Source organism: Maniola jurtina, chromosome 1 (assembly GCF_905333055.1).
Source record: "Maniola jurtina chromosome 1, ilManJurt1.1, whole genome shotgun sequence".
NCBI classification, from domain to species: domain Eukaryota; kingdom Metazoa; phylum Arthropoda; class Insecta; order Lepidoptera; family Nymphalidae; genus Maniola; species Maniola jurtina.
In genome coordinates this window covers 15,554,723-15,571,109 of record NC_060029.1, presented here as the reverse complement: position 1 = coordinate 15,571,109, position 16,387 = coordinate 15,554,723, and the positions used below count along the sequence as shown (strand labels likewise).

The 16,387-nt window shown below is 38.8% G+C and overlaps 4 protein-coding genes and 1 non-coding gene across 5 annotated transcripts; 3 read left to right on the top strand and 2 right to left on the bottom strand.

Annotated features, from left to right (window-relative positions):
* Positions 1–122: 122 nt before the first annotated feature.
* LOC123866641 (calcium and integrin-binding protein 1-like) lies at positions 123–3,187 on the bottom strand. The gene is made up of 5 exons (XM_045908314.1): positions 2,986–3,187; positions 2,881–2,915; positions 2,414–2,661; positions 1,629–1,830; positions 123–1,113 (listed from the first exon to the last, which is right to left on the bottom strand). Exons 1-5 carry the CDS (start codon positions 3,034–3,036, stop codon positions 1,092–1,094), a joined length of 558 nt encoding a protein of 185 aa, XP_045764270.1. The 5' UTR covers positions 3,037–3,187; the 3' UTR covers positions 123–1,091.
* A 38-nt stretch (positions 3,188–3,225) lies between these two features.
* Positions 3,226–6,019, bottom strand: LOC123866605. Its single transcript, XM_045908260.1, has 4 exons — positions 5,121–6,019; positions 4,193–4,420; positions 3,450–3,657; positions 3,226–3,355 (listed from the first exon to the last, which is right to left on the bottom strand). The coding sequence occupies exons 1-4, from the start codon at positions 5,482–5,484 to the stop codon at positions 3,334–3,336; spliced, it is 822 nt and encodes a 273-aa protein (XP_045764216.1). The 5' UTR covers positions 5,485–6,019; the 3' UTR covers positions 3,226–3,333.
* Trnai-aau lies at positions 3,816–3,889 on the top strand. Its single transcript has one exon. It is a non-coding gene; the product is annotated as a tRNA-Ile (tRNA).
* A 165-nt stretch (positions 6,020–6,184) lies between the features above and the next one.
* LOC123866613 (adenylate kinase isoenzyme 1-like) lies at positions 6,185–9,915 on the top strand. Its single transcript, XM_045908273.1, has 5 exons — positions 6,185–6,325; positions 6,910–7,128; positions 7,602–7,760; positions 8,681–8,821; positions 9,601–9,915. The coding sequence occupies exons 1-5, from the start codon at positions 6,290–6,292 to the stop codon at positions 9,862–9,864; spliced, it is 819 nt and encodes a 272-aa protein (XP_045764229.1). The 5' UTR covers positions 6,185–6,289; the 3' UTR covers positions 9,865–9,915.
* An 813-nt stretch (positions 9,916–10,728) lies between these two features.
* Positions 10,729–16,032, top strand: LOC123866579 (pre-B-cell leukemia transcription factor 1-like). The gene is made up of 6 exons (XM_045908224.1): positions 10,729–10,891; positions 11,636–11,910; positions 12,950–13,267; positions 13,808–14,004; positions 14,563–14,668; positions 15,831–16,032. Exons 1-6 carry the CDS (start codon positions 10,876–10,878, stop codon positions 15,939–15,941), a joined length of 1,023 nt encoding a protein of 340 aa, XP_045764180.1. The 5' UTR covers positions 10,729–10,875; the 3' UTR covers positions 15,942–16,032.
* The last annotated feature ends 355 nt before the right edge of the window (positions 16,033–16,387 follow it).

The window sequence follows — 16,387 nt, the reverse complement described above, 5'->3', positions numbered from 1 at the left end:
TATTGGCCTGAATCATCAAACATGGCTGAGCTACATAGGAGCCATGCAGTTTAGTTACGAAAAGATAATAATTTACATGTTAACATGTTCATTAAGGTTTTTTTTTACAATAAAACTAAAACTGGAAGATATTTCATTTATTAAAACTAAGTTTCACTAAACAAATATAATAATCCTATCAAATATTTGGCAGTTTCATTGAGTACAATACAATCTAGTACTTGAGAAATAATATAAGTAAACTTTTTTTATAAAATACAAATAGATCACAACACAGATCGAGAAGATAAACACTCATAGATTTGGCTAAACAAAAAATTAACTAAGGAAGACTACACAAAAGTTTCATAAGAACGTTTTTAAAGTCTTAAATATGTGAGATACATTGAGATTAGAAGGTTTTTGTCATAAATGAGCTGATCATGATGTGTAGCAGTGCAAACAATAATCTTCATTTTAGAAGTCCTGGATTTATTCACCAAATGGATAAACAGAACAAACCATGAAACAAAAGTGGTTCCTGACTCTAATTGGATCCTGTTATGCCAAATGTACCAAGCCACAATGCTTTATTTTTGAGAAAATGCAATAATGCAATTTGAAAGCTATCTGTCTTGGTACAGTTTGGTACAACAGTCTAATTGGACTGGAGCCTATATCAAAAATAAATTAATCCTTATTAATTTGAATGAGGGTTTCATGTAAAATTCATTTCCACTGTTAGTATTAAGTTTGCTAAGCAATTTAAATTATCAATTTTACTAAAAAAGTATGTCAAATGTTTATGATGGCACATCTATGTATTTCATACAAGCTCCCATACTATTTTGATGTTTGATAAAAAGTTGCTGATTTGACAAGTAGGCACCATCCCCACTAGTAACCAATTTCTACATTTGTTTCCATATCCCATCTTAACTCTTAAAATGTTAGTTATAGATAACATAATAATATGGCATTATATTATTTAGGTAACTACATGCTCATGATTCAATTTCTTTCAACTCTTTAAGGATTTCATGGAAATTGTTAGCTCATTTATGACAAAATAATATGCTTATATATAAAAGTTGGATAATGGCTAATTTTCTTCACAGTCTTATCCTGAAGGAGCTGAAAAATAAAAAACATTTCATTAATTTTCATGGTATGTTAGTAAATTTTTAATCTAAGAACCTCATTTGGGAGGTTTGTTTAGTTAAGAAATATTAGTTAGTTAATACATCCAGCAATAAAATTAAGTAAGATCATACTAACTCAATAACTTTAATTTCTCATTGTTTCTAACAGATAATTGGGTCTTGTCTGAAATAATATAAATTACTATTTTATTGCTAAACAATACATAAATATTAATTTATTGCATATTTTAATTTCAATATAGTTTGAAAGAATTAAAAAAGATTTTAATAATAATTAAATCAGTGATGACTGTGAATTTTTTTGATAAACAGTAACCTATATCCATCTTGGAGATGGATATAGGTTACTGTTGGATGGATATAAGCTATCACTATGCCATATTTCATTAAGATTGGTTGAATGGCTGAGTCATTGAGAAGGTAACAATCAGAGTAACTTATGCATTAACAATATTTGTTTGGATAGTATGGATAGTAACTACTTACTGACAAAAATCTGAGCTTTTATCAATGATATGTTCAAACTCTGCAAATGACAGTGCACCATCATCATCAAGGTCGGCTTCTTCTAGAACATTCTGTACCAGCTGCTGTATTTCAGAGTCACTGAGTTTGAGCTCTGGACCACAGAGCCGTTCTATCACCTCACGCAGGTCTGATACACCTATCATGTCATCACCGTCAAAGTCTGAAATCATAGCATAATCATCATCAGCATAGACATCATAGCATTGTCTAAATTTAAAAAACCATCAGTAGAATGCACAGGACTTGAAGTCAAGGTAGGTATTTAGGTAGAAATCTATTTACAAACGGGTCACAATGAAAAATAAGCCTCAAATGCAGATCAAATAAATAATGAAAATACCTGCGACATATGTAATTTAGGTTTTTAAAATATCCCAGGAACATTTCATTGATTTTTCGAATTAAAAAAGGCATCTCCGAGATGCAAGTTACCTGAGCCAGACTTTGTTAAGATTAATTCAGTGGTTGAGCCATATAAAGCTGACAGATCAACAGACCACTTTTACACCTTAATTATAATATTTTAGTAAGGAAGTATGGTTGCTGTCCCAGGAGCTAAATCCTGAAGGTGCCCAAGTAAGCACTGGCTGGACAACATGAAATTAGACTTGAGAGTCAATAGACTGCGTAAATTAGATGCCTTAAGACTGGGCAAAGCGGACAGCAAAATGTAGGAAAGCGGACCCCATTTGAGTGGAAAATGCTAAGTTGAAGAAGAAATAAGTCAGTATGGATTGACTCACCAAAAATCCTAAATGCATGTTCAGCCTTCACAGCCTTAGGAGCATTTTCACTAAACACAGACATCATGTCAAGGAAGTCTTCAAATGTGCAGTCCCCATCATTGCTGGAGCTGAAGACCTTGCATATCCTGTCTCTGAAGGGATTCACTCGCAGTTCAGGGTATTGGAGAATCTTGGCCATCGGCAGTTTTGCGTTTTTGTTGTGGCCCACCTTTTCTGGGGCCAGGGCTTTGAACTTTTGATGGGCACTAGATAGAAAGTTAAATTGATGATGTAAATAGTAAACGATTTATTTGTATAACCTACTTTTGAACATCAGTTGCAAAAATAATTTTTGAAATTTAACTGTTATTATCAGAATTAAAATTATTGTTCGAGTTGGCAAAATATCTTAGAATGGAAAGAATCTTGACTAAGAATAGCCATTTTACTTATTTTTATAGGCGTTTAATACATTATGAACTTACTAGAGCACTTCCTTTTTAGTAAAATACGTGAGATCCTGAAACATAACGAGTTAAGAATTAGTCACAGTTTGATTCATTGCTGTGTTCTAATTAATGTCTACTTACCTCGTAATCTTGAAGTTCTTCCTCTGTGAACTGGCTTTTGCCCTGGCCCATATTCAATTAGAGGCCTTGTTAGAGGCAAGCTATTTCAATAATTCACTCTAAAATCTCAATAAAGATTTTATTTTCAATGTTTTTAAAGTAAACAAACAACAAAGCACAAATTTTTGACAAGTGAATGCACTTTTGACAGATTTTCGACTGATTGTCACTGTCTTTGTCATTTGAAGAAGATGCGTTTTGTTATTGCTATTTAGGTAAATGAAAGTGAAAGAATTTGAATTGTTAAACATATTAGAATTGTACTTGATTGAAATAACATGTAGCATTATGATTAATTAATAATCACTATTAATTGATGCTGCTTGAGTCCCTGAAAAAAAAACCTTTATGAATGAATGCTATAATCAAAAACTCTACTTATTATTTAGCGAAAATCGCCTGATGGAAAAACAATAGCAATTTACCATTTTGCGGCCTTGATGGAAATATCAAATATGGACCCTTTTTTGTAAGGTCCTCCCGGGATGAGCTCACAAAGCGCTTGGAATTTAGCTTTGCAAGGGCTAGTCTTCCACGTATGAAAGCGAGTCAGCACAACACAAGTCATATTGGGGCTTCTGCGTGGATACCCAGGTGCCCAGGCCCGATACGTCGTACAGTCTAACGAATCGCCTGAAAAAATAAATCTTTCATCCAATTATCTACCTACTTGCAAGTTGGAACAGTTCTGTAATCTGCACTGTTGCACAAGATGCACAAATAAAACAGTATTTTTTTTTGCTGTTCGGGCATAAAATAGCTGAATGCAAATTTCGCCATAGTAACTAACTGGCCCATTAGCTCAGTTGGTTAGAGCGTCGTGCTAATAACGCGAAGGTCGCGGGTTCGATCCCCTCATGGGCCACATCATATCTTTTTAATATTTTACTTTTAATCAAAAAAATTTTTTATTTTATCTATTTATTTACATCTAATTGAACGGCAGAGCTACTTACACGAACTAGATGATTAATTATTATACAAATACAAAAAGAAAAAAAAAGAAGAAAAATGACAACGATTGGTGTGAAAATTTTCATTTTGTTCAAGTACTCTCTTTTGAAGTCTATTCATAAGTTGCGCACAAAATATAAAGCTGGGAACTGCCAGTTGAAACCCATGCTGATATCTCTGCGTCTAGTCTACGTGTGTAATATATAACACTCACTATTGGTGTAAAAGACGCTGTCGTTCCGACTCCACATGGCCACGTAGGCCGCATCAACGCCAGCGCTGGCCAGCACCTGCGACAGAGCGTCAGTGCGCTGCTCGCTGCTCACATCGGCAAGAACACCGCTTATAGCCTTGCATCTAGCCTCCGCCTGCGTGTAGTTCCGCCTTTTGGGCAGCAGGAAGAACATGCCCGAAGCCGGGACACAGGTGGAATTAACGCTAGCTGAAAAACAGATTATAAAAGCGATAAAACGGCCTATATTTCGGTATATCCATTTAATTAATCTCGTGGGAAATCTTTGATTTTCCGAGACAATGCCTATGTTACTTCACTGGAATGCAAACTATTTTTGTACCTAACTTCGTCAAAATGTTTGCTGTGAAAATGTAACAGACCGAGCAGCAGACAGAAATGAAGACAGACAGATAGGTACACTTTCGCATATTTACAATATTAACAGCACAGTATAAAGAATTACCTACCTAATATTGTAATGGAATGGATTCGGGGGTCGCGGGTTCCATCCCGAGCACGCACTTCTAACTTTTCTGAACTAGGTGTGTATAGCTTTTTAAGCAATTAAATATCACTTGCTTTTGAAGCAAAACAACGCGAGGAAACCTGGATGCCTGAGAGTTCTCCATAATGTTCTCAAAGGTGTGTCAAGTCTGCACATCCACACTTGGCCATCGTGGTGGACTATGGGCAAATCCTTCTCAGTCTGAGAGGAGACTGGTATTCAGCAGAGAGCTGGCGATGGGTTGATGATGATGAATTACGTACTTCTTCTTCTTCTTCACTTGATTGACTGGCTTATTGTAGTGCCAACCCAGCACAATGCACTTCGTCAATGTCGAGTAGCTTGAGGGAGGCACGTAGGAGATTGGTCGGTAAAAATGTGCCAATTTAATTAGGTACTTACGTAAAGGCTTCCCATAGATGCTGTAGTAATCATATCTAGTGTCATTAGTCAATGATAATCCACCGGCTGCTTCAGCACATTTCAATACTTCGCAGGTATATTCCAAAGGTTCCAAAGGTTCATCGCCATCCTTGGAGCTCATTTCAGGGCTAAAGTTCAATGCCAGAGCCTTCTTCTGTATGCCAAGTCTTTGGCAACTGATCAGGGAGGTAAAGTTCGCCTTGGCAGCTATGCCAAGTGTGGAACGGTGGCATCTCTCTATTAAATTGTATTTGGGCACGATTGTTGGTGATTCGATGGAGCATTTGTTATTTGCAGATGTTATTGTTATAATAAATGATGTGATTAAGAGTTTTAAAAACATGATTCCTTATTCACTAAACATAATAATAAATACACATTTCTTATTAAAAAATAATTCATTTAGGTAGATTTAGAACTTAGAGCGCCGTTGCGTCGTTAAGTACTCCGTTCACAAATCATTATTTTTGTTTTAAAGGTCTCAGATCGGATTCAGATTTTTTTTAATAAGATAAAAATGGGTCTGTTTTAAAATACGGCTATTTGGCTTATAGAAGAGTTCAAAAATGATGGAAATTACTGACCTTCCCATACAATTTATAACTGCCGTGTGATATGTGACAAAATAATTCGCCAGTTCCTCTCATCCTTGTCATAGTCATTGCTATGTCCAACTGACTGAACGTATTTAATTATTGAGATAATGTTCGAATCGAAAAACTGCCGACTTTGTCGCCTGCTGGTTCTTCTCATGAAGGCTTATATTCCTTCCAGTCCTTCTACTAGGTAAAAGTGTGATAGACGAATACCTAAATAATATGCAATGAGTAACGGAAGGACTGGGTAGGAAGGGATTGGGTGGGAAGTGTGGCTGGCAGCCCTGTTGAAAAAGCCTATGTCCAACTTACAATAACGATGATAATGATGATGATAAATAGAAAATTTTAGTATTACCTACTGGCCAAATTCAAATCCTTACATTCTCTTTTGTTTTTCGAAAACCGTCAAAAATCTAGACAGTTCATTTTGAAATAATTGTCAAATAATATTTAGAAAATATGTCGTTTTATTCATAAAACATTTATTGAGATATACTTATTTAATTTACATTCGTGACAATTTAGTGCGTAATTTATTTACTAGACAAAATGGGTTGCTTCTATTCTAGATGTCCAGTTGATGAGGTGAGTGATATGATACTCGGTCTAGGACCCAAAACGCGAATTTTGCACTAATTTCTCGTACTTACTATAATAAATAGGCAGCTTGGCTTGGACAGTTGATCGTTGAACAGCGTACCTACACTACACGGGTAGTTTGAGCAGTCTTTGTCAACTGCTGCAGTCTTTGGGGGGGACTTCACTGCGCCAGAGCAGTCTACAGCTCGAGAAGTCAAGCGCAGTTGCAGTAGGGAGGTCGAAGGCTCGATCGCGGGCACACATCTCGAACTTTTCTGGGTTATGTGCGTTTTAAGCAATTAAATATCACTTGTTTTAATGCTGGAAAACATCATGAGAAACCTGCATGCCTGAGAGTTCTCCATAATGTTCACAAACGTGTGTAAAGTCTGCCAAACAGCACTTGACCAGCGTGGCGGACTATGGCCAAACCAAACCTTCCTCATTCTGACAAGAGATCCATGCTCAGTAGTGAAGCGCAATAGGTTGATAATGATGATGATACAACTATGGTAGCTAAGCGAGTTGTGAAGTAGGTACCTTGCCCAGGTCTTATTTGAAACACCCAGTAAACAGATCCTCCAAACCAGGTGCATCCCTACGACATGACCCCTATAAGGCACCTCCCAGTAATTTTCGTGAACGGGGTGCCCGGAGCAGGCAACCAGACAGTCGCGCAGACCATATCCAACATCACCGGGTACACGATGATTAGACCAGGAGAACTGGTGAGAGCTGAAGCGGAGAAGGATACGGCCAGGGGGCGTCTGATTGCTAATAAGTTTCAAGCACAGGAAGATGTACCAGAGGTGAGTTTGTTGCAAAGATAGCCTTTGTTAGTTTATCAATCAATCGAATGCCCTCCCGGCATCAGTTTTCCCCTCCAATTTTAATGTGGAGGGTCCACAGGGTAAAATAAAGAGTGAATAGGCATCTTCTAGGCAAGCGCGCTCTATCTTTGGCAGCAATATCACTTGCCAGCACAACTACACTCTACAAGTTAAAAAAACCAAAAATTGGTTGTCTGTAAAGTCGGTTTACTGACGATAGTTGGACGTGATAACAAAGGCCGATTGAGCTTCTTTGTCGCTCGCAAAGACAAATCCACTCTCTCGCTTGCACTTCAAGCCTTACATGGAACGCCTCAGAGCGAGGTAACGCCGCATGTGTCATGTTTTTTCGTGCGTGCAGCCGGCTCTATCGCATTATAAGACGTTGTCACGTCAAAAAAACTTGTCTTTCTTTTATATTAGAAAATATTAATTAACCAATTTTTTTCTAGCAATTAACAGTAGACATAATCAAAGAGGCGATGCTTCAGCATCAGGATGCTAAAGGCTTCATCTTGGTGGGCTTTCCGAAGAACCATCGCATGTCGAACATGTTCAACAGGCAAGTCAAGTGGCCTGAGAAGGTGGTCGCGCTGGAAGTGGACACTGAGGTAATTACAGCTCAACTGGGTACCAACGCCAATAGGGACCATTGATTTTCCAGGTGCTGCCTTATTTTCTGTCCATTTGGGATGCTGCATAAGCCCTATTGGGCAGAAGGGGAACCGCCTGGTCCATTTCGAAGAAATTATATAATTGAAGGGATCACTATCGCCCCCGAGACCGTGGCGTGAGTCAAAGTTCGCGAGTCACAGAAATCGGGGACCTGACGTCATTTTAAGAACATAGGCATCTTTTAGGTAGCGCCAACGATTTTTATCTTTACTAGGGGATAACTATACAAAAAAAAGAATGTTTTAGTGGTCTAAAACCATCTTCGCATTATTGCCTTTCTAACAAAACTGGTTTGGGGCACATCGGTTAGATGGTTTCAAACTCTTGAAAGGACATAGATAGAAATATTTTTTGTGTTTTATATAGCAGGATTATTCAATGTCAGAAACTTTTCACATGTAGGTATTCTTAGCAAATATTTTTTTATATCTAAATTAGCGACTCGCCCCGGCTTCGCGCGGGTGTTCTATGGAAAAGTGGTTATAATGGCTAAAATATAAATGTTTGGTTTATACTATCGCGGACTTTTTTGTAGGCATTATTGAGTTCTACAACTTTTCTATAGAAGTCAACCATACATCTCTAACCATTTAGGCAGCGTTCGCGAGAATCGTTAACGTACGGCAGTTTTTTCGACGCCTTACTCCACAATTTTCACTACCACGAAAAATTTTCTATCTATTTTCCGGGATAAAATATAGCCTATACGGATTCGGAAGAATCCCTCTAAGTAATGGTAAAAGAAATTTTGAAATCGGTCCAGTAGTTTTTGAGCCTATTCAATACAAACATACAAAAATACAAAGGTTTCCTCTTTATAATATTAGTATAGATTACCAATCATGTTTGCTCCTAGTTAGCAGCAACGAGACTACAGAACAAACTGTCGGAGCTAGGCCGACCGGAGTCCGAGATCAACGCTGCGCGGCAGATCGTGCGCGAGGCGGCGCACAAAGTCAAAAGCGTTCACAAGCGGTTCCGCGGACATGTCGTTACGGTTAGTTTACTGCACTGATAACAATGCAATAATGACGAGATTACAGAACAAACTGTCGAGCCTGAGGTTGAAATTAATAGAGCACACCTTGACTTTGCTTAGACTTAAGTTTCAGACAAAGCAAAATGCGCTCTAAATGTAGATTGCAGCCTGAGAACCACTGAGTACGCACCAAATAAAAAGCGTTCAGTGGCGTGCATCAATATTATAAAGGCGAAAGTTTGTATGTGTGTGTGTGTGTGTATGTTTGTTACTCCTTCACGCAAAAACTGCTGGACGGATTTGGCTGAAATTTGGAATGGAGATAGATAATATCCTGGATTAGCACATAGGCTACTTTTTATCCCGGAAAATCAAAGGGTTCCCACGGGATTTTGAAAAACCTAAATCCACGCGGGCGAAGTCGCGGGCATCCGCTAGTAAGTTTATAAGCCAGGGTAGGCAAAATAAGCCAGGATAAGCGGTGATAGCCTGGTGGTAAGACGTTGTTAGTCTCCTAGTCGAAGGGTTCGGGGTTCGATCCCGAGCACGCACCTCTAACTTTTGGAGTTATGTGCGTTTTAAGCAATAAAATACCACTTGCTTTGACAGTGAGGAAACATCGTGAGGAAACCTGCATGCTTGAGAGCCCCCGATGCCAACGCATATAGGAGACCTATATCTAAACCATTAGGCTATCATGGCCGCCTTATATCAGGATATCATCTATCTGATTGGTCTGCTGAACACTTAACTAAATAGCCCTCTAACTTTCTTACTAACCGCATAATTTTCCACAGTTGGACAGCAGTGGCAATCCGAAAGCGTTAGCTACCACACTGAAAGAAATCCTCTCAGACACCATAGAGAAGGGCCAAACGTCTCAAGCACTAGAAAACATGCCGATCGCAGCATCCGCACCTGCAGTCGTCAGAACCACTCCGGTTTCAAATCCTGTACCCCCTTCTGATCCACCTTCTAATTTACCTGCGTCCACTTTACCCCCTTCTGAATCTGTCCCCGCGTCCATTATACCCGTAGATTTGCTTACACAGGAACCTTAGTGTTTTGTAATACCTAGTTTTAAATTTTGCTATAATACATGTTACGTTTTATTATGAGTTTTATTTATTAAGTCCAACGCATACCTATTTGCTGAGTGGAGTAGAGCGGAGGCGCAACGTCTTTTTTGATATGACCATATAACAATTCTTTTACCTAGCAGAATTTATCGTATCGGCAATTCGCAGATTTTCGACTCATGAGTCGAAATGTCGGCAGTTAAAAATATCAAATGAATCGTGGTATGTACCTACCCCTTTAAATGTACAGTATAAATGTCGTTACACCACGAAATAAGCTAAAAATCATGAGTTCATCAAAATCGATTTAATATTAGTTTGCCAAGAGTTAGCCAGAAGTGGAGTTTGCTAGTTACCAAACTCAGGATTTCATAAAAAAATTCTAATCTCCTTACCTTATATACTTTCTGTTTATTGACGTATAAGAGATCTAAATATATTATCTATTTCTATCTTATTTCAATATCTATGTTTCTTTTAAATACTGCTAAAACCTATGTTTAATAACCTCCTTTATTTTAAATAAGTAAATTTAGCACTTATTTGAATAAAAACTTACGCAACTTACTTCTTAAGTAAATTCATCAAAATCGGTTTAGTATTATTTTGCCGGAAAAAAGTAGTCAGCAAGTTCAGGATTTAATAAAACCTTTTCCTAATCTACCTTACTTTTTTTAAATACCAACACTATTAAAACCTCGTTTTGATAACCTCTTTTATATTTTTAATAACTAAATTCATGGCTGAAATTTTTTCTTCTTTTTTTTCAAAATTCAAATTAAGCTTCACCGCGACAATTGACATGCGTCGTTGTCATTTGTCATAGAACGCGCACCAATTTCGAAAACAAAAATTTTGAAACAGCAAAAGTTCAGTAAAAATTTTGCCAGCACCCGCGACAGGTCACGGAGATTTTGATTTTTTTCTATAATTTTAAATAACTCTAGAACCCTGGACACTGTCGCTACGCTTCGTAAATCAGTCATAAAAGTCATGAAGATCAAATTGCGTAAGTTATTTTATATTTTTTTAACTTTTGTTTGTATCAGAACTCAAGATGAACTCAAGTACCTAGGTACCTAATTGATAGAACTACAGCTATCAAGTCAAATCCATACTTTGAATTTATTGACAAGATTGAAATGTGATTGAAATCTTTGTGACGCCGCTTTGATATGGCGCAAAATCTGGACAAAACTTTGCAACAACTTACGCAATGACGTTTAAACTAAATTGACGGGCCCTAAATCCTTTTCATACTTTTGTGGGAAAAGGACAGCGTCCATGCACTTCAATAACTGAGCAGTTTAGAAACGGACATGGGACGGACTGAAATCAATCTTATCCGTTGCACTATTGTCGTATACTATAAGCACAAGCTTAGCTGGTCAGGAAAGAGTACTTACTGGTACTTAATGAGTAGATATCTATTAGCAATTAGCATACTCACGAAGCATGAAGTACTCTGTAATATTGATCATATTTCTCTCTTCCTACGTCTCATTCCAATAGCTGAAGGTCTTGCGACCTTTCAAATAGTCCCATAACCAAGTAAAGAGTTTTCTAGAGATAATAATGCGGTTTCCAGATGCTTCTGTATTAAACTCCACTCAATATGATTTTTTAATAATGATTGACTATTGGGTACTTTGCTTAACAAAACCTGATTCTTACCTCTAAAATAGTGTCCCTGATAGAACTCAGAATCTATCGTTACAGTTATAGGCTATCATCTCCTACTTTGTTTTTCTAGCTAGAGATCGTTTTCCATCGAGCTCCTCAACGGAGGAGCATGAATTAATAATTCATGATTGGGAGAACGATGTACATCCTATGAACATTTTGCAAGCGCGCCTGCCGCCACCGCATTCGATCATCGTAGGCTCAGTGAAGAAGCGACGTGGTAACCTTCCTAAAACCGCGGTCAGGATCTTGAAGAGGTGGCTGTACGACCATCGGTACAATGCCTATCCGAGTGATACCGAGAAGATAGCTTTAAGCAAAGAGGCCAACTTGTCGGTGCTACAGGTAGGTATGCTTTTCTATGACTGTTGGGAGATCACTCGCCGCGATTTTTTGCAGAGGCACTTTTTCTTATTCAGATACAAGTTAGCAATTGACTGCATTCTCACCTGGTGGTAAATGATGATAAATCTAAGATGGAAGCGGGCTAAAATATAGAGGTATGACAGTTTTTACTAAGCCCATACCCCTTTCCTTTCTACACGGCATCGTACCGGAACGCCAAATCGCTTAGAGGCATGGCTTTGCCTGTCGGGTGGTAACTAGCCACAGCCAAAGCTCCCCAATAGACCAGACCAGAGAAATTATGAAGTTCCAAATCTCTACTAGGGGACCTTCCCACTAATAACGCTTAGTACTGCGCCAGGGAGGTTGTCGTAATAGCATACACAATAGCAATACAGCCGCAAAAAGTTCACGGCACAGTTCAGCAATGCGTCGCTGGCCTACGATTCTGTATTACAACAACTACTTATCGCGATTCAGAATCACGTTCAAAACGTACGCGGATGTATCGCTAGAAAAAGTATCCTTGGGCGATGTCCTTTGCGACTTAACTGACCATTGTGATTATCTTGTATTGTGGTTTTTCGTATCTAGTACCAATTTTGTCGAACTTAAATCCGGGAAAATGATTGTTTTCTATGAACTAACTATTCCGTAGACAATTACTTATGTGTAACATTTGTTGATGGATTGGTTGGTGGTTCGTTTAGGCGCACGAAAAAGGGCTAGAGAAAAATTTCTGTCAGGAAGCAATGCGGTAACCCACCTAAGAATTCTGTCAGAATCCTGAATCCATCGCTACAATGCCTTCAGTCTATTTATTTATATATATTTCTATTCATAATGTTGCCTGGTAGATGTCGCTAATGAGGGATAGGGCCCACCTCTGTATCGTTTAATTTCTGTCTATTATTTATTACTGTTCTTTTATTACTGTTATTTTCCATCTTGTGGTAGTAAAATACAAATAGTGTATAATAAAGTTCAATTTTTACAACCACACGTGGCACTAGACGATTCCTAGAAAAATGGATTGCAGGTATGCAACTGGTTCATAAACGCCCGTCGACGCATCTTACCAGACATGATACGCCGAGAGGGCCAGGATCCCCTGCAGTACACGATCTCACGCCGCGGCCGCAAGCAAGCAGGCGCGGCCGTGGGCATGGTCAACATGGGCGTCGGCGTCAACATGGGCATGGTGAACATGGGCAGCATGGGCAACATGGGCAGCATGGGCATGCACATGAACATGGGCGTGGGGCCTATGATCGGTATGCATTCCGCATCAACTTCTACTTTGGGCCTGATCACCAATAATGTAAACATTGGTGCATGGGAGCATGTTGATGTTCAGGTAAGATTTAGAACTTTAATTATTCTTCTAACTTAAATCTATTGCTTATCATCTTATGATGCTTTAGAAGCGGTTGGCTGCGGTCATCATACTAATTGCGAAGCTGAAGTAGCAATGGGCAAGGCACATTGTTTGAAAAATCGATAAACGTTGGTTTACCAATGCTCTATAATGGTGACTTGACACCGTAAAGCGCAGCTCTGCCGCTGGATGATCCCCCCATTAGGTTAGCATGACTATCTTTGACTAAATCATTTACGTTCAGGTAAGATTGTAGTTAAGGTAGCCCTTAACTACAATCTTACCTTATTTGCACTTTTTTATTTGCAAGTTAGCACTTGCAAATAAAAAAGTGTCTTCTTTAAATGGAGCTGTTTGATGAAACACAGAATTTCACAAGTAGGTACTAATTCTTTTCAAGCTGAATTACTTTTTATTACTTGCAAAGCAATTGATACTCAAATTGCAGTCGCAAAGCGAACAAACTTCTAACTAGAAATCTTACGTGACCAAAAATATTTAAAATTCGCCTTGTCACAGACTATGTCTGACCACGGGCCTGGTCATGACTACGGCGACGGGCTTTTGGTCTACCAGAATGAGAGTGACCAGCTCGGAGAAGCTGAAGAAGGATATTCCAGTGCGATCAGCGAGGAGGAGGTGAAGTATGATCCCTCGGTGTGGCAGTCCGTCATTCGCTACGGACCTAATCAAGATTTGCATTCAGACCTTAGAGGGTTAGTAAGTAGACTAGACTAACTCTTTGGCGCAAGGCTTCCTTCAAAAACGCAAAGGTGGCAATTAATGGTCTTTGGGTCTAAGCAGCAAACTACCAACCACCAAATCAAAAGTTTTATAACCAGTTGGTTACAATATCAGTGGTTATTTTGTAGCGAAAATTCCCTTCCTCGACGTTGAATTTGAGAAATTTGATCATCATCGCCACGTTTGTCTATCTATCAAGCCCGGGCGGTAAATTTGTGTATTATTTTCTAGTGCACCCCGGCTAAACGGAATAAGCCGTTTTTTTTTTTATAGAATAGCGCTTGGCTGCAATCAGAACTGCTGGCAAGTGATGATGCACCCTAAGATGGTGCTTGCCTAGAATATTATGCCTATTCACTCTTGACTCGAAGGTAGCTATATTAAAAGTGGAGGAGAAAACTGATGCCGGAAGGTCGCGGTTCGAACTAGAAACGAGGAGGCAAATCGCTTCAAGTGGAATTCTGACTACGATCAATTGTGTAATTTCGGACCAACTGACGACTACATTCTAACTGATAGTGTAATTTCAGCGCAACAGTAGTATCAATGACAGAAGATGGTGGTGAGATAGTGACGGGAGATGTGGATGGTTGGCAGCCTCCCGCGCCGGCCGCGCAGCTGACATCTCACAGGCAGGTGAGTCCACCACCGTCTCAGTCATCTGCGGCCGTTGCTCCTCCGCCTGTTGCTGTTGAACTTGAAGTTGCCACCACGGAAATGTGGTGCCACACTTAACACACTTGTGATATAAGGTGTCCACGCACTCGAACTGAACTGCAGCTGAACTGCGCGTCGCGGCAGCGCCCCGCACGATATTCTCTCCAGCCGCGACGCGCGGCAGTGACGCGCTACGCGGTACGCGTGTCGCGGCTGCCGCGACGCGCAGTTCAGCTGCAGTTCAGTTCGAGTGCGTGGGGCACCTATAGAAAGAAATATACCTGTTATCTTCGTAATTTCACTTACTTATCTATTAATTTTGTAAATAAATGAAATGATTTCGTGTAAAGTTGAAAAAATGTTTCTAGAATTTCTAAGTTTTTATGAAATAGACTTCTTTTCATGGATCAACAGAAGATATTGCTTTTGAAAATAGAATTTTCTTAAAACCTATAGTACTTACAATCATATTTTCTTTTTGCATTTTTGAGATGAATTGTGGATGGATTTATAAAGCTTACGAAAGTTTTCCTTTATGATTTTTTATAATTTGCGAGTTCGTACAGCATTAATTAACTATTTACCGATTGGTTCATTGGATGAGAAACATTTTTCTTTCTCCTTTTTCTTGTTACTTTTTTTCGTATTTTAATTAAGTAGTTACTTAGTTAGAAAAGGCGACGTTGGTGTTAAAGCATGTCTGTAAATTGTGGGCGTCGGTAAAAGTTGTAAAGACAATCAAACATAAATTATATACTATACCATACCTATATTTACACTATACCTAAGGAAATAGTGGTTTTGTATTCATCGGAGTGACGATCTGTTGTGTTTGGTGTCATAATAAATGATTTGTGACTTGAAATGCTTTTCTTTTTACTTTGATTGGTTAATGTTGTAATGTTTTAACGCCGGCATCACCTGAATTTTCAAAAAAAAAAAAAACATTTTTTGTTTCTGTGCAGATCTCTTGACTTGAAAATTTATTAAATCAACTAATATTTGATATGACACTAGAATATAAACGAGTCACTACACATCTGAACTTGTCAGATCAAATAATAGTAATCTCAAGAAATATGCACAGTATGACGGTTATCGCAAATTGCGGGTAGTTCAGTAAAATATTGGGTCACTTCAGGTGGTGCCGTCGGAGAGAGAGGACAAGTTTAAATGCTTACGTTTGCTCGTGGAGACCGCGGTGGCCGTGAGGCAACGCGAAAAAGAACAAGAAGAGATCCTGCCTCTTTAGTCCAAAATAGCGATCAGCGTCATAGTAAGGTGCATAACTGGAGCGGAGTGGAGTGGTGATGTGTTAAACAGATCAATCATATTATTGATAGGTGTCGTGTAAATTTTGTAGTATCATCATCTTTCAAAAATCTGATAAGCGCTTATTCCGTTTATCCATTGTAAAATAGGGCTACCTTAGATTGTAACCCAATGGTTAGCGCGGGGGCTGTGCGGGTGTGTGGAGCGTCCCCACCCCGATTGCCACCTCGCCCTGTCACGTTCTATAGGAAACGTATGATCGTCTATTGATTAATGGAATAACAATCTGAGACTTCTGAACTGTAAAATCGTAGTCAGGTTCCTCGATGAAATGATAGACATAATCCATTTAGTAGCGTTTATTTCTCCCAAACACTATATTAGTTATTTGTGGTGATTTATTTCGTTTACTTGTTTAGAATTTGA